General features: G+C 44.9%; 1 protein-coding gene across 2 annotated transcripts; it reads left to right on the plus strand.

The window, feature by feature from the left end:
* Nucleotides 1-3,081: 3,081 nt before the first annotated feature.
* mn1b (meningioma 1b) lies at nucleotides 3,082-19,758 on the plus strand. 2 transcript variants are annotated; one of them, XM_026343312.1, is made up of 3 exons: nucleotides 3,082-3,930; nucleotides 4,039-7,618; nucleotides 18,386-18,603. In XM_026343312.1, the coding sequence occupies exons 2-3, from the start codon at nucleotides 4,108-4,110 to the stop codon at nucleotides 18,601-18,603; spliced, it is 3,729 nt and encodes a 1,242-aa protein (XP_026199097.1). In that variant the 5' UTR covers nucleotides 3,082-3,930; nucleotides 4,039-4,107. The 2 variants fall into 2 exon arrangements, with proteins under 2 accessions (XP_026199097.1, XP_026199098.1); XM_026343313.1 differs by lacking the exon at nucleotides 3,082-3,930 and having other exon boundaries at nucleotides 4,108-7,618; nucleotides 18,386-19,758.
* Nucleotides 19,759-22,052: the final 2,294 nt, after the last annotated feature.

Consider the following 22,052-nt stretch of genomic DNA (forward strand, 5'->3'; position numbering starts at 1 on the left):
TTCCTGTTGTTCCGTGCGAGTTGGAAGAAGTGTGGAGCCAACCAACGCGAAGGGGAGGGCGGTGGTGGCGGGATCGCTGTTGCATCCCTCCCCGTAATACAATGGTGCTTCTCTGGATGACAGATGCTGCTTAACCCATCCTGACCCACAGGGTTGTGATGGCTCAACTGAGTGACAGGCTCATAGACAACACAGAGGCTCTGCTCCACACTGCTGCAACACTGCGCAGGACTCCCCCCCCACCAACAAGGGGAAGATCTGATGGATATATATCTATATCTATATCTGAGGAAAAGCTTAACACCATGAATTAGGGGTAGAGAAGGGCCCTTAACTTCTGCCATCTTGTCCATTGAGTGAAATATTGAAATACATTGAGTAGTAAATGAGTGCATATATCAAGCATACACATTTCTAGAGTTGTTAGTTAGGTTTTATATTACGACGGCCTTTTATATGTTTAGAAGTGTACATGAATGCTGCTGTTTCGAAGGGGCTTCATAGAGCAGTGATGGCTAAAACAGTTTGGTTTGTCTGGGTAAAACTAATGATACTACATCTATCTGGCTCTCAGATACAGAGCCAGTGCTCCCGTTAGGTGATATCAAGAAAGTGTGTGTGTTTTTTTTTTTTTTTTTTTTTATTGTGCAACACATCCCACTAGCACAGCAGCATTCAGAACATCTCAGCAGCTCAACATGCTTCTTTTTTCCTTCTCGAGAAGACGGGCACTTTACACCATGTCTCTTTCAAAACACAATCGCTGTCTCTCCCTGTCTTCTTACTGTGAGCTGCTGTCCTCTCAGCTAGCTGTAAAGACTGCACAAAATTCCAAATATCCACACTTCCCAGCACCTCTCAGTGCCTTCGATGCTTTGTCCTGACTTGTTTTCAGCCTCAGCCCTGACTATAAGCCTTCTCCTTGAGGTGCAGAGCTGGGCATATGGGCTGCATCACAAGCCTGCAGCTTGTATCAGTACAGAGCTGGTGGTTTCTCTACACATGGAGCTGAAATGTGCACTGGCCTCAGACGTCTCAGTGCAGAATATCTGGTTAAATTAACATACTTAAGGCATTTATTGTAAAAATAATTTATTTCATTTCAACTAAGCCACGTAGCTCTAGAAGAAATCAAACAAACTGGCCTCAGTTTAGATTGCTGATCTTTGTCCACTACTTTCCTTTCACTGAATTCTCACCGTTCCCTTAAAACTCAGCACTCACTGATCTGGTGCAGATGAACATTGTTTAAAAATCTTTTATCCGAATTGTTTAACTACATCATGTTAAAGACAATGGGTCAGATTTCACTGTACTTGTAGTGATAACTGATTAGTGTTTCTCTTTACAGTTAAGTTCTAACTCTATATCCAATTGCATATAATTTATTTTAGATTCACATTTAATTATATTTAAAGGATAAAGATGCATATGTGTGCGTACCAGTGGAGGTCCAGGTGTCTCATTTATGAAATTTCTTAATTACGGCTTCGGCTGGACAAATATCCTGCAGTCTCACCGACGCCAGCCGCTAGGTGGCACTGTGTCTGTTTGGTAAAAGTCCTCGTGGTTTTCCCCACAAAGCTCCAGAGCTGTCTGACACCACTTTCTCTAAATGCCCACTGTCCACAGAGCCGGGAAGCTCTAATATAGAGCTCTGGTTTCACCAAAAAAATGATCCATTTAGTTCAGTATTCCCACGTCTCTTTTATTTCCAATAATTACACAGTTCTTAATCTTGAGGGGGGGGAGAAGCCCCCTATCCACACAGTCCTCTGTCCAAATGACTGTCTGCAGGTTTTTTTTTTCTTTTCCTCCTGTTAAATGATCAGATGTGCACAGGAAAATAAAAAGCCAACTCGACCATGTCACAATTCACAAGAATCCAAGGCATCCCCGAAATGTGGGACACACACACACACACACACACACACACACACACACACACGGAAACAGAGTCGGAGATGAAGTGAGCGACGCACAACATTAAGACGCAGCCTGAATGACAGAGGAGTCAGTGAGACGGGGGTCTATTAAAATAAAAAGGGACGTTTGATTTAGGATTCATTGTTGGACAGCTTTGTTTCAAACTCACATCAGCACTAAGATGGATTATTATCTCACAGCTCTGATTATCTATACACTCAGAATCTGGGCTGTTGGGATTTTGCAGCTAATTAACATTTGTAGTAAATGACCCTAATTTGGCTTTAAAATGTTCTGTTTTACACACTGCTATTAGGTGAATGCTATTGATTATCGCACTCTGGGCCCAATATCATCCATACTATGGAGCTCAGATGGTCTTTTAAGGAGGATTTTCCCCGTTGGGACCCAGAGTCACACTTTTGGTGGAAATGGTGCGAGTTGAATTGGTTTGAATGACCAGCTTTACATCTAATATGAGTCTAAGATGAGGCTACATTCCTTGATGTCAACATCAATGTGATCCGAGGTAGTGAGGCTACGTTTCTCAGCTGTTTCTCTACTGGACACTGTCCTTATAAAACCCAGACTTTGAGTAGGATTTCATCCTGAAAGCTGCTCACACATGGGAACACATTTAACATCCAGCTTGTGATCTGAACACTGGTGACTGAGCTGCTCCGCCTGAATTGATGGTTTGCACCACATCAGCATCTGATAGTGCTGCTCGCTGCTGTGCGCACATCACTGAACACAGGACACAGAAAACTTCGTTCCGGTCTAAAGCCACGAGTTAAAAACAGCAACGTGAAGGATTTCACTGCAGGTTGGATAATGTTGTTCTACTGGATTATATGACAGTGGCAGGAGTCTTTCCTCACCTAAACTGTCGTCAACTACAGTTTTGTTAGTACGGCCAAACAAATGACGCATCCAGCTTCAGTCCGCTGATGGCGTTATGATGGATTTAGATATTTCATAGATCTGCTTTACACACACAGGACTTTCCAGTCTCATTGATTCTGAGGACCACCTTAAAAGCATTTGTCCCGCCCCCCAAAGCTTTGCTCCGTCGCTCCGATTGGCGGAGAGCTCGCCGATGGAAGCGGCTGCAGAAATGCAAAACTTGTTGCTGGCTCGTCTGGAGGCGTTGATCTCACACAGCGCCAAGCGGCACATCGGAGTGCGAGTGTATCTGTGAATCGCTCCCAAGTGCGCTCAGACCACACCAGACAAGACTCGGTAAACGAAGGGACGCGCACGTTAGGGCACGAAACGCGCCGAAAGGACTTAAGGCACGGTGCTTGGCTGCAAAGCGCATGACCGGCAGCGGGTGAAGGATGCTGTCAATCCGCTCCGCGGTCGTGGAGCGCGGGTAGTGCGCACCGCGCTGCCCCGGGTTCAGGTCGCGCACACGGACGCTCCGGTTCTCCGGTGCTCGCTTTGGAGACCCGTGTTTGTGGACTTTGCATCACATTGGACTTTTGGCTCCATGCCTGCTTAGCAGCAACACTTTGAAGGACATTGTTGGGCAATATTTATTTGAAGTTTTTTTTTTTTCTTCACAACCACAGAGGTAGTTTTAACTATACGGTTCCAGATGGACCGTTCCCTTATTTCCAGTATGGGACCTTATACGGGACATTTAACATTGGACTATAAAATGAATTAACTGACAGCAGTTGTTATATTCTCGGGTTGATTTCTCCATTTCGTCTGCGCTCTCCTTTTAGATTCTTAGAGTGATGTTCGCCTTAATGAAACGCGCACAGAAAAACTTTGGAATATAATTGGCCACTCGTGCAGCAAGTTAAGTAACACGATTTTATATTTGTTTGCTTAAACACAGACAGTAACTCGAGCAGCCAAGTGCACGCGTAAATTGAGGAACAGAGGACGCAGTTTACGTGCGTATCTGGACGCAAATTGTCTCTTCTTCCCTCCGCGTCCTTGGAGAAGTTGAAAAACAAAAACAATTGATCCACAACAATGATAACTGATTTGGTGAGTTTTAATTTTCAGATTAGCTAAAGGCAGTTAAATTACTAGTGTAATAGAAATATTTAAATAGCTTGTTGTATATATTTTTTTCTTTTTTGCTTTTGGGGACAGACGGAAAAAACAGACTGTGTGCCGATGTCTGGCAAACTCGCCGTCATGTGGGATTGATTGCAGGGGAGTATGTTTGGGCTGGAGCAGTTTGGTTCTCAGATTAATAGCAGAAACCCTGGCCAGTCAGAGAGAAACATAAACCAACCTAGACTGAACATGGGCTCCCATTATAAAAGCCCAGGTTTTCACGCTGGAGGCCCGCCGGGAGCCGTGGAACCAGGCATGGGCCCTTTGAGTGAGCCGCAAATGCTCGGGCTCAATATGAACATGAACGGAGAGCAGTATGGGGGCTTCCACCCGCGGGGCCACTCGGACATGCATGCAGGCGGCGGACTTCAGCAGCAGCAGCAAGGACCCATGCATGGATTTTTTAACAACCAGCAACCTCATCAAGGACATGCCCATGGCCACCAACCTCACCCCCACCAACATCACCCTCAATTCAGTGGGAATTTTGGAGGCCCAGAGCCAGGGTCATCGTGCCTGCATGGTGGCAGGCTAATGGGCTACAACAACAATGGCATGGGACCACAGCAGGGCTTTGCAGAAGGATTTGATCCTCTTGCTGAGGGACAGGCAGGGGATGGCTTTCCTCAGCAGCAACAACAGCAGCAGCGGCCTGGTAACATGCCTGATTTTCAACATCATGGACCTCCCAGCGGCAGTCATGCTGTCCCTGCCCCCTGTCTACCCCTGGACCAGTCACCTAACAGAGCAGCATCCTTCCATGGTCTCCCTTCCTCCTCCTCCTCTGAGTCTCATGGCTTGGAGCCCCGGCGGATGCCCAACCAGGGGCCCGTAGAAGGATTAGAGTATAATTTCCCAAGTGAGCCTCCATCTGGACATTTTGATGTACCTGTGTTTTCCCCATCAGAATCAGATTCTCAGTTACCCCATTTCGGGCCAGGAAGGCCAGTTCCCAGCGGAAATTTCCCAGGAAACCCCGGCATGCCACGGACACCAGGTATGCAGGGCATTTCTAAGCCGCCGCCACCACCACAGCCCCAGCAGCCTCAGCATGGAGTGTTTTTTGAGCGTTTTGGAAATGGCCGGAAGGTGCCCGTGGGAATGGAGCCGGGGGTCAATGCAAGACATCCTCTCATGCAGCAGCAACAGCAGGCTGGCTTGATAGCTAGACAAAACTCATGCCCGCCTGGCCTCCCCCGACCCCCTCAGGCAGAACCCAGTTCTTCTAACCCTAACATTCTGGATGGAGGGGTTATGATGCCTGGCCAACACAACCAGTTTGAATATCCTATTCACAGACTGGAAAATAGGGGTCTGCACCCCTATGGGGACCCCATGTTTAATATGCAACAGCCAGCTCCTCCTCCCTCCCAACAGCCCCCAAATCAGAGGCTGCAACACTTTGACTCTCCTTATATGAACATGGCAAAAAGGCCTAGATTTGACTTTCCTAATGCACATGGTGGTGAAGGCTGGTGTGGTGGTATGGATAACCACCTCTCTCCCTCTGCCTACCCTGGTCTGCCTGGAGAGTTCACCCCGCCTGTAACTGAAGGTTTCCCACCAGGTCCCCTGCAGCATCCGGGGCCTGAGCAGCAGTCTCTGCAGCAGCGTCAGAATGCAGCCATGATGATAAAACAGATGGCCTCTCGCAACCAGCAGCAGAGGATGAGGCAGCCCAGTTTGCAGCAGCTGGGGCACCATGGCGATGTACCTCCTGGCCCAATGGCACATGGAGGTCCAGTTGGGAGCATGCCCAACTTTGACAGGGAGAATGCTGGCAGGATGCCCAGCATTGATGGACAAAATCCTCATGTAACTCAGGAGAACTCCTGGTTCCAGGGGTCCCACCCACCAGGGGAGATGATGTCACGGCGTATGGGTGGAGCAGGTAATGAATCAGGTCCCCATGATATGGGGCTGCAGCAGAACGGGGCTGGGATGATGTTTAGGCCAGGGATGGGCATGCAGGAGCCCATGAGAATACCAGGAGATGGGCATGTACAGGCTCTCCATTCCCCGGGCATGCACTCACAATTCAGCAACAACATGGGCAACCTCTCACAAATGCAGTCTCCAGGAGCAGGAGCAGGGCATCCAAATGCACCAGCAGAGAGGCGGCCAGCTGACTTCCCTGCACCTCCAATGGGAGCACAGCCACCGTTTCCCTATGGGGGTGCTAACCGTCAGGGGCCGCCCCATAGTGCTCCCCAGGGGGTGAGCACCTCACCGGGGAGCTATCCTCCTCAGTCTGAGTTCCCCTCAGGCCAGCGGTCGTCTGTTAGTAAGCTTGGAGCTCTGTCCCTCGGGAACTTCAGCAAAACCAGCACTAAAGACAGTATGTTCGGCCAGAGCTGCCTGGCGGCCCTTTCCACAGCCTGCCAGAACATGATCGCTAGCTTAGGGGCCCCCAGTCTTAACGTAACATTCAACAAGAAGAACCAAAATGAGGGCAAGCGAAAACTGAGCCAGACAGAGCAGGACATTAATAGCAGCACATCTAATGGGACTGGCAGTGCTGGTCCTGAATATTTTCAGAGCAGCACTTCCCAGAACAGCCAGATGTCTGGCACCGGGAATAGCAACTCTAAGCCTGCAAGTCAAAGCCAGACGGTGCAGGGGGAAGCCAGTGCCCTCTCCCCAAACTACAACATGGACGCTACCCCGTGCAGTGAGGGGAAGGCAACAACAGGGAGTGGGAGAGGGAGAGGGAGGAGAAAAAGAGACAGTGGACATGTGAGCCCTGGAATTTTTTTTTCCTCTGACAATGGTAACCCTGTTGTAAGTCCAGGCCAGCAGACCCCCTCTGCTGGCGTTGGGGAGAGGGGTGGGGGCACACCCCATGAGAAACACCTCCAGTCACCCTCTTGGGGGAAAGGAGGCGACCTAATGTTGGGGGACCAGGCCGACCTGATGTCTTCTTTGGACAGTGGTATTCAAAGTGTTGCCAAGTCTGACAGTAGCTCACCACGAGTGGACTTTCCTGATGATGTCAGCACCCACTATGGCAACGAGGATGAGGTGTCCTCCAGCTCAGATGCGGGAGGGGCCTCGGCCACCAAGCCTAGTCGCAGCCCTATGATCACCAGCTCACCCAAAATCCAGAGGAGTGATCACGGGTTGATAAATGGACAGAAGCCCTTAGGCATGGGCATTAACAATCATACTACCTCGACACCAGACAGCTATGGACTAAACGCTGGTGGGGGCACAGGGGCCAGTGGGGTGAGCCACCCGGGCACACCTGGGGTGGATCAGGTACGCACTCCATCGAGCACCTCTGGCCAGGAAGAAATTCACCCTCTGGAGATTCTGCAGGCCCAGATCCAGCTACAGCGGCAGCAGTTCAGTATCTCTGAGGACCAGCCTCTGGCCATGAAGAATGGCAAAAAGAATGGCGACTGTCCCTCGCAGAACGGAGACAATGAGCTGGCAAGCTGCAGCCCGGATGCTGGGAAGGGCTCAATGGGCACTATTGACCTTGACACCCTCATGGCAGAGCAGCACGCCACCTGGTACGTGCCCAGTGACAAGGCCATGATGGACGGGTCAGAGGATGACAAGACCATGGGACCCTGGGAAAAAAATAAGAGCCAAAACAACAGTAAAGAAGGTAAATAAAACCGCTTCAGTCATGTTTAATAGTCACATTCTTTTTTTTTTCTCTTTCTTTCCTCCTGTCACTCACACATGCAACTTAGACTTAACTGATCAGTTTAGCGTATAAAATTGTATTTTCATCCATAATATTCTATGCATTTATTTAAATACTTGGTAAAATGCTGTGGTAGTGCAGGCATTAGAGGACATCACGTCTATATGATTCAGGCAAAAAGCAGCCGTCTCTTTTTAAATAGGGTCTTGGAAATTTATAGACATAAGAAGATAATAAATGTAATGCGATCACCATCTATGTGCTTACAAAGAAGAAAAGAATTATGTGGCATTTTAATTTTTAAATTGACACCATGTAGGTAGAATAATTGAATTTATTTGCTCATAAAGGGGCAGTTTTAAATACCATGAGTGAACAAAGTAAACCTAGGACCTTCTCTACAACACATTTTATAGGTTTCTTCAATGTAGAGACACTTCAAAAGAACAGCTCAAGAAAAGTAAACATTTCCTGTGGTTCTTTATCTCGGTTTTCAGGGTGAACAACTACATTGAGAAGATTAATAGCTTTTTGAGGATATGCGTTTGCGCAGCGGGGTTTCCCTCGTCTTGTTACGTGTTTGTTTTTGTTATTACCACGGGATAATACAGAGCTGGTGAAAGTGGATTGATTTCAGATTGGCGGGGCAGGATTTCAAGGATTAGATATCATGGGGAAATGAATGCAGCCCTTTAATTTAGGTTTTATTTTTCCATGGAAAATAGTAAATGTAGAAATCTTTTAATAACACATTTAAATGCGTGTTTAATAATAATAAATATAATTTATTATTTACGCTCTAATTATTATTATTATTACTAATATTATTATTATTACTGTTTAATTACACGAAAACATTTTGAAAGTTCCTTAAAAGTTTTTCATGAAAAACCTTTCAGGAGTTTTTGTTTCAGTTAGACGTAGATATTATTATTGTGTACAGATGTAAATTTAAATATCTGAACGCTTTTACACTGGTTCTAAATCTAAATGCATATAACTCACTTTAGTTTTACGTTGTTAAAGTGCGGAATTAGTTTCTTCTTGTAATTGTCCCTTCAACAATAACAATAATAGCACTAATAATAATAATGCTAACACTAACAATAATAATAATAATAATAACAACAATAATAATTTAATTGTAATATTATGTCGTGTTATTATATTGATTTAATCTTATTTTCTGTTTTCCTAACAGAAAGCTAATTAAATGTATTAATATGGAATCTAACCACATCATTCGGGAGCTTGTATGTGTTATAATATTGTGTTTTTTTATTTATTTATGGTATTTCGGAGTTGTTTGGCCGCAGGTCTTGCGGTGACTGTTTCCTAATCATTTTAAAGCAAAGCAGAGACTCAGCTGACACATATGCATTAAAAAAGAAGCGTCTCTGTCAGGGTTTATCTACCGAAAGCAGTGGGAATGACTGCATGTATCCTGATGTGGATAAATAGGTGGAGTATATTTATATTTACGGAGAGCACCCAGCGCGCTTGGAGCGCCTCTTTGTTCTGGTCGGTGCGGGTGCGGGTGCAGAGAGGGGCGGGGGCGCGCACCGCGCCGCGCCGCGCCGCGCCGACTCTGGACTCCAGGCGCATTGTTGAGCTCTTCAGACTCAGTGTAGCAGCGGGAGTCGTGGAGTAACACTGAAGCTGGTACATGGAAGCAGCTCTAACTCCCCATTTTGTCTGATGCACCGAGCTGATATCACCTGGAACAATGAATGAAGAGCAAAAATTAAAAGCAGTGCACATATTAACATGGACCAGATTTACCAGAACTAGCACATTTCCTCTCATCCAGCTATTTGTTTTCAGGATAATTGGTCCTCACTGGTTCTCTCAGCTAATTTAGCAGATAAATGACAATATCGCTGTACACTGTGACTTTTCCCCCCATGATTTCTTCCTCTGTTATTTCCACAAGACTTCTGCTCATTTGTGTATATAAAAGCTAAAAGCAGAGAAAACACAGCATGGTTTTTTGTATTTAAAAAAAAACCCAAAACAAACAGTGATGCCAAGGAGTGGTAAGTTCCATCATTACTGTTGATAATGATTAATGAGTATTGTTTTGAGTTGGGGACCCAGCACAAGCAGTCAGCCACACTCCTGTTGACTGTTACACTCACTGTTTTAATTTCTCTGGATCTGATTATCAAGACAAATCCACAAAAAAAAAAAAAAAAAAAAATCTGCAGGTATTTGAAACAGAATAGTCCATCTCTTCTTTTTTGTCTCATCCCCCTCACTCTCCTCTCCTCTCCTCTCCTCTCTTCCTCTCCTCTCCTCTCCCCTTCCCTCCCTGCATGGACAAGAGGCATGCAGCTCTGGAGCGATCGATAGCTAGTTAGCACAAATCACGGCTCCTGACAGTTTCTCATTTGAGTGCTTCAGACAGCAAAGATGAAAAAAGGGTGGAGGTGTATTTGGGAGGGGAGGGGGATTTTGAGATTGAATCTGATGCTTAGGCTACACAGAAGGGAGCAAAATAACATAATAATTTAAGATAAGTCATAGCCTACAGTGTAGTTCCATAAGAGCCAACATCCCCCAGGCTTTTCACACTGCAAAAAAAAACAAAAAAAAACAGCCACGTCAGCCTGTCAGTCTAGTTTTAAGTCCTCAGTCTGGTGAACAAATACCTGCCATTAGGGAGATAATGTCACTGACGCTAATTTGAAATAAATAACGCCAATTCGTTAGTCCATTAGCATGAATTAAATGTAACCTGGTCAAAAAATTAATTGATGGAATTGTATTAATAGTTAAGAAAAATATTAGCTTATATTAAGTTAACATAACATTTTAAGTTTTTGTTTGTTTGTTTTTCTTCCAGGTGAAACCTCTTTTTGTCATTTACATACACACATTCCTTGCTCTCTGGGGACTGTTGTTGAATTATGCATGAATTATTATTTAATATATTTCCTTCTTAAACAATTAGTTTTCTTCCAGGTTATTTAGTTCAGTAATGTCTACAAAAGATTCATACATTGATTAAATGCCCCATTCAAAATAATCACAAATTAAAATGCAATTGAACGTTTATTTTATTTGTTAAAATGATAAAACTCAGTGCTTTTCTGATTTCAATTGTTAGATGCTGTCGGAGTTGTAAATTTAGTTCTAAACATGAGATTTCGTCCGGAGAACTCGCACACGATTCACGTGTGTTAAAAAGAAACACACGTGAACTGTGGTGGAGTTTGTACTTTGGTGATGCAGAGACGTGCGCTTCAGATGAGCTGATGGCAGTGAGAATTAAAGCGCTGGGGGTCAAGGGTCAGTTTGGGTCAAATAAGACAAAAATTCAAGTGCAGAAATTCAAGATGAATTTTTTTTTTGCTAACCTCCTCTGAATGTGCAGTTAGCTGTAAAAGTTAAAGCGCCAGCAGCTGCAGCGTGTTCACCCAGAGCATCTGAGCTCAGCCTCCCTCTCTGTGGTCCCCGTGTGGCTGTTTAAAGTGACTCGTGCTGCAGTAATGGCCCCCTTCGGACCCCATATTTGGTCTCCTCTCTCTGTGACAACATGTAAGACAGGTTTTTCACTGAGGCGCGCTCGTACCTGCTGCTGTAAGCTCGTGGCCTGGCCTGCACATTCTTGTGAGCTACATCTCCTGCTCCCTTGGAGGGAAGGAGTTGAGGTGTACGCAGGCAAGTTTTCTTTGTAGGGTGTCAGTTAATATTATTTCCTCTTTGAAAAAAAAAAAAAAAAGTTCTTTTACGCTCTTCCTCTTCCCTTCTCTTCTGCATATCTTAGCCAGAAGCTGACCGTTCCTTTGGAAACTCATGCATAGTCTTGATAACGGGCAACCAGCAAGCGTAGGAAGTGATTCAGTTATTTTTATTTTTTACTGTTTTTACCACACACACACTTCTGTGACTATTTTTCCTTTTTCTTTTTTTTATCATGGCGGCAGGATAGTCTAGTGGTAATATCACTGCCCTCCATGCGAGGCCAGACCAGGGTTCGAATGGCAGCTGTGGCCTACCTCCAGTAGAGGTACTTAGGCAAGACCTCCTTACGCTCACCCTGCCTTCGCCTTGTACGCCTGTAAGTCGCTTTGGATAAAAGCGTCTGCCAAATGAATAAATGTAAATGGAAATCACAGTTAAAACACTTCACTGTTGACCCTGTGGAATAGTTTCATTCATCACTCTCAGTAATCAGCCCTTAAACAGCTCTAATAATGATCAAATCTCTGTCACTCTGACTTTGACAGGTAAGAAAAAAAAAAAGAAAGAAAGGGGAACTTGCATCTTATCACATCTACTAGAAATCCAAAGAACGAGCCGCGTTCATATTCTGCCATGGAGAACAATCCGGCGAGACTACATGCCTTTGACATTTCAGCACAACAACCTCACAAATTACACCAGTAATTTCTATTTCCTTTTTCTAAAAAAAGAATAAAGTGATTGGCATGTGCTCGAATGTGGGGAAAAAAACAGCTCGGAGCAGTCTGTGTTCTTTACCTTTCATTACAAGGTGTTTCATATCGACTGTTTTCAACACAGCTACCAAACCTCTTGCGCACTCCTGTACTTCAGTAATGATAATCATTATGATAATCATACCATTTAGCCTTGGTAATGTTGTTTCCAAAAGTCATAATTCATCCTCTGCCAACTTCTGTAAGTTGACTTATTGACGGGTTCATCGAGGCTACAAAAAACAGCTAGTTTATGTCTGCGAGTGCCGATTTCAACAACATGATTTTTTTTTTTCCTCTTGCTGTATGTTTGTGATTGCACGCATCTGTGTGTGTGCGTGTGTGGGTGGGTGGGTGTATTTGTGCTGGTATCCGTGCAGTAGGTGATGAAGGGCAGGTTTATAGACACTGCAACTTGGTAGTGTGGATGTGTCACTGGTAGACATTAAGTTTGATTTATTTAGACTCGGTGTCAGGCTCACAGGCTTCAGCTTCCCGATCTCAGGTGTCTCGCTTGGTGGAACATGCTCGCTTAATTCTAATGTGTTGAAAATATTTAAGAGTGTTTACTTGACTTGTAAATAGTGCAGGACTGAGAATGCCTCTCGTGCATTTAAAGTGTCTGGAATTTAAGTTGCCGAGCGTACGTGCATGCGTATGTGTGTTGCGCTCCTGGACTTATGCAAGACACTGAGCACTGGTGACAGTCAAAGGGAGCCTATTAAAGCAGCGCGTTTGTGACTGATGAACAAAGGTGTCAGGTCTTTTGCATTGCCGGATTTTCAACTCAACCGGTGTTTTGTTTTCCCCAGGGAAGGGTGTGAGAATAAAATAAAACTTGTCTCAGCATGTGGTAAATATTCTCCTTGGATGCAGCAGAGCAGTAGAAAAGCTGAATTTCTCTGGGAGATGCACAGAGTGAGGAGTTCCAAAACTTCCATGTCCACTGTCGTGAATATATCTGAATGACTGCCAGTGGCGTCCAAACGAGAGGGGGGGAGGGGAAAAAAAGCATCCGTTTGTGACAGAGCTCCTGAAAAGTGTCCCGGGTTTCTATGCTGCCTGTGACACAAGCATGGTGTTTCTACTCTGTGTGTATGTGTGCATTTCCAGGTCTTCAGGGGTGTAGACGTTGTCACGCTGCCAGCAGCGGTTATGTTATTTGCCATCCAGGTAGTCGTCACACGGCTTTAATTTGTATTGAGGAATTGACAAATGAGTTATGACACTGGAGCTGTCTCTCCTGGGAGACGGAAGAAGAGAGTGATGGAGTGAAAGAGAAAGTAAGAGAGATGCAAGTTGTTTTTCAGAGAACATCTGTAGTTTTGCTCATGAGGCGAGTGCCTGGGTAATAGCTGCACAGCTATTTGCATTTATGAAGAAGAAAATAATTCAGTTCAGGATATTTTCCCCATCTGTTTCATGCTTCTTGGCTATTGTTCATTCTTGTGTGGATGTATTAGTGTTAAGAACGTATTTACCTTTAAAATATGCTACACCATTTAAGTGTTGTGGTTTTTGTTACAGATCAGAATGATCTCTTTAAACTTTGCAGTTCCAGCGACAGAGCTCACGACGACCCACGCGATCATTTTTATTCAAGTTCTAATCTCAGAGCTGTCACCGTTTTCATGTGCCGTTGACCTTTTTCCAAAAAGGTGGAAACACACCGCAAACAAAGTGTGCAGTGCCGTGCTCGAGCAAAATAGAGACAGTGAAGTAGATCAATATGTCACCGACTTGGATGACATGTTGGACAGGTCCTGGACATGGTTGTGAGTTATGAAGGAGGCACTAAATCACTTCCCATGTTCTGATTTGTGTCTGGTTTCCTAAGCACTTCTTGTGGCCAGAGGGGGAGGTGTGTGTGTGTGTGTGTGTTTGTATCAGTGTGAGGGGATGGGTGTGTTCCTGGAGAGAAGGTAACGAATGCTGGGGGCAATGCCTGCCTGGGCAAGTTTTTTCTTTTTTCTTCTTTATGTTGCAGGCCAGAGAACAGAGAGGAAATTCAAACCAAAATAACCCCGGTGCCCTTGCCTGAGAAATGTGCCCCACGCTCCCTAAAGATATCCTCTCTGCTCTGAGGGAAAGGTCACAGCAGTTGGATGGAGCTGGGGGATGGGGGAGGTGGGTGATTGCAGGGAGCCTGACATGCCCCCCCCCCCACACACACACACTCACACACCCGGGGGCGCAGGATACCTGGGACAATATCTCAGTTAGGCTCTGTATACTTCATTAAGACTTTTGTGAACACAGGATGTTATCTGATTCTGCCGGTGTCTTAATTATCTCTGATCACTTTTTGGCACCAGCCTGTGTGTGCTGTCATTTCTGTGAGTCTCTGAGGAGACAAGAAAGTGTAAGGTGTTATATTTCAGCTGGCTTGAAGTTTTTTTTTCATCCCTTTTTCTGTTCAGCATCTCTCCTGGGGCCCCTTCTTTTTTTTTTTTTTTTTGAAAACAGACTTTTTTCTCTGTGGATTGTGACGGCTGTTTTGTGCTGACAAAGACAGAGTCCTCACACACAAGGCCATAGTGGTAGTTGTTATGCTAAAGGAATCTGACCTGATGTCACACACTGTCATAGGAGCGGAGGCCTTTGGGTGTTTTTGTCAGCCACGGAGCTTTCTGATTGGGCTGGTTTGTGTTTAGAGAGGATGGGGTCGTGCCCTCTAGAGCACGGGGTTAAAGGTGAAGTGTCGTCATGGAAGTGTAGAGCTTGGGATAGAAAGGGCAGAGGCCTGCCGCATTGGGATTCTGGGGCCTGGGAAATCAATGTGACGGCTCCGAGGAACCAAAAACCCGCTTAGTAGACTCAAACCTCTTACCCACTTGGTTCTTCTATATTTCATTCAGCTTCTTTTCTGCTCAATACAATATCTGTGCCGGCTTCAAAGGTTACAGCCATTATTTTTTTAAACTGAGCTGTTTCTGTAAAGATTAATCGAAAAATAATTGCCAGCTGTAACACTTATTATTAAGTTGCTAGAAAGTACAGTCTCCAAGCAGCCATTGTTTACCTTGCCGCGTTGCTTCGAGCGTGTTGAGTGTGTGTGTGTGTGTGGTATGACATGTAAACCCGTGTCAGGCCGTCAGCTCCCAGACACATTGGTGTCATCCAGACAACCGGAGCTGTGCGCTGTGCTCCCTGCCTTCATGGCATTCGAAGCCCTGCTCATCTCTGTAAATCGTCTCTGGCTGTGTCTGTGAGACAGCTCCAAAAACCCCGCTGCTATGTGCGGGCGCGTTTGTGTGTACGTGTGTAAAGAGTGAGCGTCGTCACCAGACACTAAATAACAAAGTACAGCACTTGGGGTGAGAAATATAGCGATATAAGTGCATCACATTAAATCCAGCATTTACTTAACACGTCACTGTGGTAATCTTTTCTGGCTGTAATGTGGTTAAGGATATTTAGGTGTAGTTGTGGCTCAGCGCAGCTGCTTCTGCTGTGACTGTTCCCTCTTTATTAGGTATTTTCCCCCTCGCTTGTTGATGCTAAGCACTTCTTCCCCTCAGATGAATAGGCTATTATTGAGATATTACCGTGGATATGAATATGTGTTAGTCAATGAACAGCCATAACAAGATAGATCTTATTGGGGGAAAAAAAAAAGCTTTTCCTGCTTGTAAAATGTCATGGTGATTTGGGATTTAGAGTTGTGTGATGTAGAATTTCACACCGCCGTTTCCACTTTTGTACAAATATGCTGTTGTGGGTAGCTAATGCTTACAGTTTAAGTGTAGCATCTTGATTTTTCCATAAAAATCACATCCCTTGAAACCCCGTTGGCTACCCTGTATTACTGGGTGATATTTTAATCCTGTGATGGTCAAGTGTTTGGCTTATTTTACGAGTGGTGAAGGACTTTAGGTTTTTAATTTGACAAGACAATTGGAAAATATCTGTTTGCTTTGACAGCATTTTAAAAAATTGTTTTTCTATATTTGTTCAAAGAAATTCTGTTTTTATACAGAACGAGCTTAAATCTAAACATGAATCTTTGGATTATACAAGTTGTACATGTGTGAGTTTGTGTGTGCAACTAAAAAAAGAGTTATTATGCTTGTAATTTGGGCTATAATAGTGTGTGTTTTGTTAATGTATGTTCATGCAATGAAGCTGGGAAATGTGTCCAGTTGGCGTTTTTGTGTGTGTGTGTGTGTGTGTGTGTGTGTGTGTTTTCATTTTGTTTTTTGCATACACATCCATATGTATCCAGGTGTGTGTGTGTGTGTGTGTGTGTGTGTGTGTGTGTGTAGAGCAGCAGCTGAGGGCTGGTGTCGGCATGGCAGCGGTTGGCGCGTTGTGTGTTTTTAGCCGTGTGTGTGTTGTCAGTTCGCTGTGTGTAAGCAGTGAGCCAGGGGAACGCTTGGCTGCCTATTCAGGCCGGTGCAGACCCTGCTGTGCCCAGCTAGCATGAGCTGCTGGCGGGTGCTGGAGGGCACAGCACTGGGAAAAGGGAGTGGGAGGAGGGGGGGGGGGGGGGGGTTGATGCTGGCAGGGGGTGGGGATCTGCCATGCTGAGGTGTATGACTGGACCCTCTGGCAAATGTTAGATCTTGTCACCACCAACATTGCCCTAATCCTCATTTCTTCCTTAGCCCCGTACCCTCTTCCCCCACTTACACCATATCTGTAGTCCTTGGGAGGGAGATTGGGAGAGGGAGAGAGAGAAATTTGCAGAGAGCGACGGCAAGAGACACAAACAAAACGGGGAACAAGGGGAGGCTTAGCTGCCTGACCTTTTACCAAATCCCCCCACTTTTCCATTCCAGTGGTCGCAGCCCAGACAGGCTGGGGGGAAAGCCTGCCTCGCTGCCTGCATGTCTGCCTGCCTGCCTGCCTGCCTGCCTCTCTCGGTTGTCCCAGCTCCCTGGCTTGGCCTGGGTTTGCCTTTTGTTAACACAGCGTCACTGCTGCCTATGGGTTTTTCTGAAAGCAGAGGAGCAGGGACTAGAAAACAGTGAGCAAAACAAAATAACAAGTGTTTAAGCAGCACAGAAAGATGAACTAAACAGGGGAACACGGGGGGTTGCGGATGAGATGGAGGTTGTTGGCGTGCTTGTGTTTTCTCTTAGGTGAGCAGCAGACTGACTAGAGTGTTGTGATCTGCAGCCTCTGTGCCCAGACTGTGTCGTCTATCACAGCTTCTCCCTTCTCTGACACATGTAACTCAGCTTGTCAGAGCTGTTTTCTATCTGTCTCTACACTCAGACACCTAGTTGTCCCTGCACTGTAAAGCTCGGTGTCTTTGTGCGGCAAACCGATCCGTTTCAAGCATCCACATGGAGCAATGCTGTGGTATGTTCTGTGTGGTGAGGAGATGGGAGAATAATCAGTGTGATTTTAGTGAGGGATCTCTAACATCTTCACACACGTTTCCCCCGTGCTCTGGGCTTGCTTGGAGGCAAAACCCAAAGCACACAATGCAACACTAGTGTCACAACACATAGTCCTTCCATTACCTTTTTCCTAGCTGCTGTGATCCTCTGTTCCCTGTTGCATTTTTGTGTTTCTTCAAAACTTTTCCTGCCTCATTTCTGCCCTCTCCTCCCTCAGCGCGCCGCAGTCTGTATCTCAGCAGATGAAGTGTGACTCTGTGCTTTTATGTATAGTTTAGCCAAGCGCTTCCTGTCCTCGTCAATCTTTCCCTTGACTAATTTTTTTTCGTTACGCGGCACAAAGTAATTTCTCTCCACATGTGAAGCATGCATCTCAGGTGTCAGCATTAACTCTCTGCCAAAGCTGATTTTTTTTATGTGACGTGTAATCAACCTGTATATGGATTTTCTGGAAGCGTGGCGCAACCATTTAATATGAGGCTCCACACTTTGGTGACACAGGGTCGATACCGTGGCACGGCCATTATAGCAATAAATTGGGTCAAGCAGGGTTAAAGGCCAGTTTTCTCAGTGTCCTTTGACCCTCTGACCAGAGGTCATGCAGCAGTGCTCCCGATTTGCACGCCTGACCATGAGCAATTGAATGCAAATGTATGTTTGTGTTTTCACATGTGTATATTAGATGTGATGTGAGTGTGATGAACGAGGAAGCTTTGCTTACAGCTTCTTTTTCAGGTTGTATTGAAGGGAGGTGGGAGTTGGAATAGTGCTGAATTATTTTCACAGTGCAGATTTAGAGTGGGATGTGAAAATGACACTGGTTTAATTAGAAGTGTGTATTTTAAATGGTTCATCTGTATCAGAGAAGGCCAGTTGCTTCAAGTTGCTTTTTTAATTTTGTTAATTAACCTTTTTCTCTCTGTGCTTGTCTGCAGAATCAGAACTGTCCCAGAGTAAGACTGGAGCTGGTGCCCCGGGGGCCGGAGGAGGAGGTGGTGGGAGCAGTGGAGGGAACCACCTGCAGTGCCTGTCCGTCCACTGCACTGATGAGCTGGGGGACAGTAAAGGCCGAGGGGGGCCCGTCTCATCTTGGCGTTCTCTCCATTCTGATATCTCCAACCGATTTGGGACGTTCGTGGCGGCACTGACTTGAACAAAAGGCAGGCCCAGCGGGAAGACAGAAAGAAGATCATAAAATAATAGGAAGGAAAGCTTCAGAGACAAAGACTCGTGATGAGGACGATAACAAGGTGTCGATGAGGCAACTGCGAGCAGCTCTTGCCTGTTCAGGGAGAGAAAGACATTTACACACAAATGCAAACATGAACACAGTCACATGCATACACACACACAAACACACACACACACAAAGACGCAGATACACACATGCAAATACCATGTTTTTTCGAACACATGCAGTCACACTTTAGGACACTTTCTGACACACTGCTGGACAATACAGCGCGGGCTCCACTCAACATGCCCAAATCTGGAAAACCTCAAATCGATATTTTTTTTTCTTTTATTTTCTTTGTTGAAGAAAAATAAAGAAATGTCAAAGGAGGAGAATACAAAACAAGAAGAAGCAGGAAAAGATATTTTCAGTTGTCATTGGCTGTGGTTGTATATTCCCCCAAACCAAATTCATAGTGTCCTAATAAACAGAACATGAGGGATTTCTCCCACACACTGAAATGAGGCCCACGTGTTGATAAAAGCTGAAATAGAGGAAGATGGTGAAAGATGGTGATTATGCATGAATGTACGCAATGATGTTTTCCATCTTTATCAAAGAAAATGTAACTTTTATCATTTGCTGCTGTTGTAGTTCTCTATTTTTTTCTGTTGGTGACAACGTCTCTTCTCTTCTCTTCTCTTCTCTTCTCTTCTCTTCTCTTCTCTTCTCTTCTCTTCTCTTCTCTTCTCTTCTCTTCCTCACAAGCTCAACCACTCGTATACAATCCAGCCAATGGGAACTGAAAGTGGAGGTCTAGAGTTGTTCGTTTGATAAGGGAATTGAGGAAAAAAAAAAAACTATTGGTATTGCACATGTATAATAAGAGAAAATTTGCTGTGTGTTAGGCAATCTTGTAATCTTTAAATAAAGCTTCTGTTGAATTTGAATCTCTGAAACAATAGATGGAGGACTGTGACGGCAATTTACAAACTGATTTTTGTTTTTTGTTTTTTTTTTCTTTTCTTTTTTTAATAATATGTAAAGTGCAGTCGTCTGTTTTCCTGCATATTGTATATATCTGTATATGTTTTATTGAGTAACTAAATAACAATAAATATGACGTTAAAGGTGGCACTTGGCTTTTATTCTTTTGTACCCTAAGGAACATATTTGTCATAGCAGCAAACATGAAATCCAAAATAGTCTTTCAAAAATTGGTATTCTGTGCACAGTATAACATCTACTTAAAGCTATCTATTCAAGGAATATTCAGTATAGAATAGTGTGTGCCCCGAGGATCATCACTGAATTATAGAGGTGTCTACAGTATATTCCAAGTGACAGATATGACAGGGATGTTGTGAAGTGATGCACACTACCTGACAAGCATGCAGGAACCTGCGCCATATTAAAACCAGAAGCAGCAACATAAGGAATACATAAAAATGTGGCTTCCTGGTGGATTAGGCAGCCAAGACGATTAATTTCATGTACACCTGCTTGCAGCCTGCGTTGCATTTTAGCCACCTATCTTTCCTGACGCTTTCCTCAATCCTTATTGCCCCTAAAAAACAGCGACAATAAAAAAATGTAACTTTAAAACGGTCCAAAAACAATGGAGATAAGTAATGCATTTTGCAACGTTTTACTTAATCTTCTGTAAAGGCTGCCCTCACTTTCCTGTTTTTCTCATCATCTCTGTTGTTTTTGGCTACCCAGCACCATCTTACTACTCCCTCCTCTCTCCCAGCCTCCTCTTGGAGCCTCATGCGCGCGCACACTTGCACGCACACACATGCACAACCCACTCCCCAGGCCCTCTTTGGCTCACCTGCTCTTTATTGGCCATCTGCATGGATGCTTAATGCTAATCAATAACTCCCCTGTGTGCCAGCTCTGAGGTGGAGACGTCAATGCTACCTAACAGGGGTAGTGATCAACCTGCATCTCTGCTGTCTCATATACACACACACACACACAGACTGAAGCTCCCTGCAGGATCCTGTCTGTGTTATTCAGGTGTGTTTGTGCTTGCTGCTGTACCCTGTTCCTGCTGTGCAGGACTGCAGAGCTTGTTGTCAATGTGATGCACAGAGAGCTGCAGCATTAGCAAACAGCAGAGACTGGTTATATGAGAGACTGTCATGTCACTGGGGAGAGTCTGTTTAAGAAGGGAGAATGGGGGAGAGAGTGGAAGACGGCTGGAGAATATATGCTGATTACACGGCTGACTGTGAAACTGAAGCTGGAGATAGAGTTCATCAGTTAGATTTGATCACTCCAACAGTAAAAAGTTATTCTCGTGTTTATGTGTCAGTGCTTACTGGATATTTCTCAGTGCTTCGTTCTTGAAAACACGTTGTTCATTTGGCCACAGTCCCATGCAGTAATACGATGTGTCATAATTGTTCTGTACTGATTGTTCTCAATTGTACAAAAGGGCATGAAGTTCACAGTAACTGATGAGACTGGTTTGACCAGTATTTGGTGATAGTGATGAAATAACCAATGAGGATACATTTAATAGATCGTAAGGCAAAGTAATACAATGCAAACTATGTCTTTTCAGAGGTTGGTCAGTTACTACTTACTGATCAAAACGTGCTTCGGTGCCGGGGTATTACATTTCCACAGTAACCAGTTTGTGTATTCCAGTAGACTCCTGTGGTAACACACTACCTGCCTGGCTGGTTTGGCTGACCTCTTTTAATACAGGACCAGGGCTTGTACTCACATGTTTCTGAAGCAGACAGTTAGTGAGTATATGGTTATTGTCATCTATCTGCCTACTTGAATTAGTTCAAATCTAAGGTCGTTGTAATGAATCTGCTACGTTATTGCTGGAACGGATCGAAACATACTTAGTACTCAGTTACTCTGGAGCTCAACTCACATGTTAATTGTCTGGTGTGTGTCATACGAGCTGGATGTGGAAGTAAGAAGTACGCCTGTTTTTCCAAACATGCCTGTAACCTAGCCGCATGTCATGCAGGACAAAGAGGCCTTGGGATATTGGCTCTAGTCAAGATGTATGGTGCTGGACCTTTTCCTTCAATGGGCTCCTCTGCGTGGCAGCCATATTGGGAGTACTGTGTGGTCGCCTGAGAACTTGTGTGTTTCCCAGCCAACGTGCATCTAAAGAATAACAATTTCAGTAGCCATGAAGACCATCCATGGAGCCATGGGGGCCGTGGCCAGGAAGCTCGGCCAAACACTCTCCTCTCATGCAGCTTTCTATGTACTCCTATAAATACATCTCCTATTTGTATAGAGGCGATATGCATCTTTGGGAAAATACCACAATGTTGACATAAGAGCACCCTCTACACCCCCTCCTCCATCTTACTGCCCCTCTCTCTTTCTACCCCTTGCTGAACCTTTCACTGCTTGAGAGAGAGAGACAGAGGGAAAGCAAAAGAGGGAGA

Source organism: Anabas testudineus, chromosome 9 (assembly GCF_900324465.2).
Source record: "Anabas testudineus chromosome 9, fAnaTes1.2, whole genome shotgun sequence".
NCBI lineage: Eukaryota > Metazoa > Chordata > Actinopteri > Anabantiformes > Anabantidae > Anabas > Anabas testudineus.

Coding starts and splice junctions, on each gene's coding strand:
- mn1b (XM_026343312.1), top strand. CDS start 4,108: ATGTTTGGGCTGGAGCAGTTTGGTTCTCAGATTAATAGCAGAAACCCT. Junction 7,619..18,385: donor CCAAAACAACAGTAAAGAAG/GTAAATAAAACC, acceptor GCTTGTCTGCAG/AATCAGAACTGTCCCAGAGT.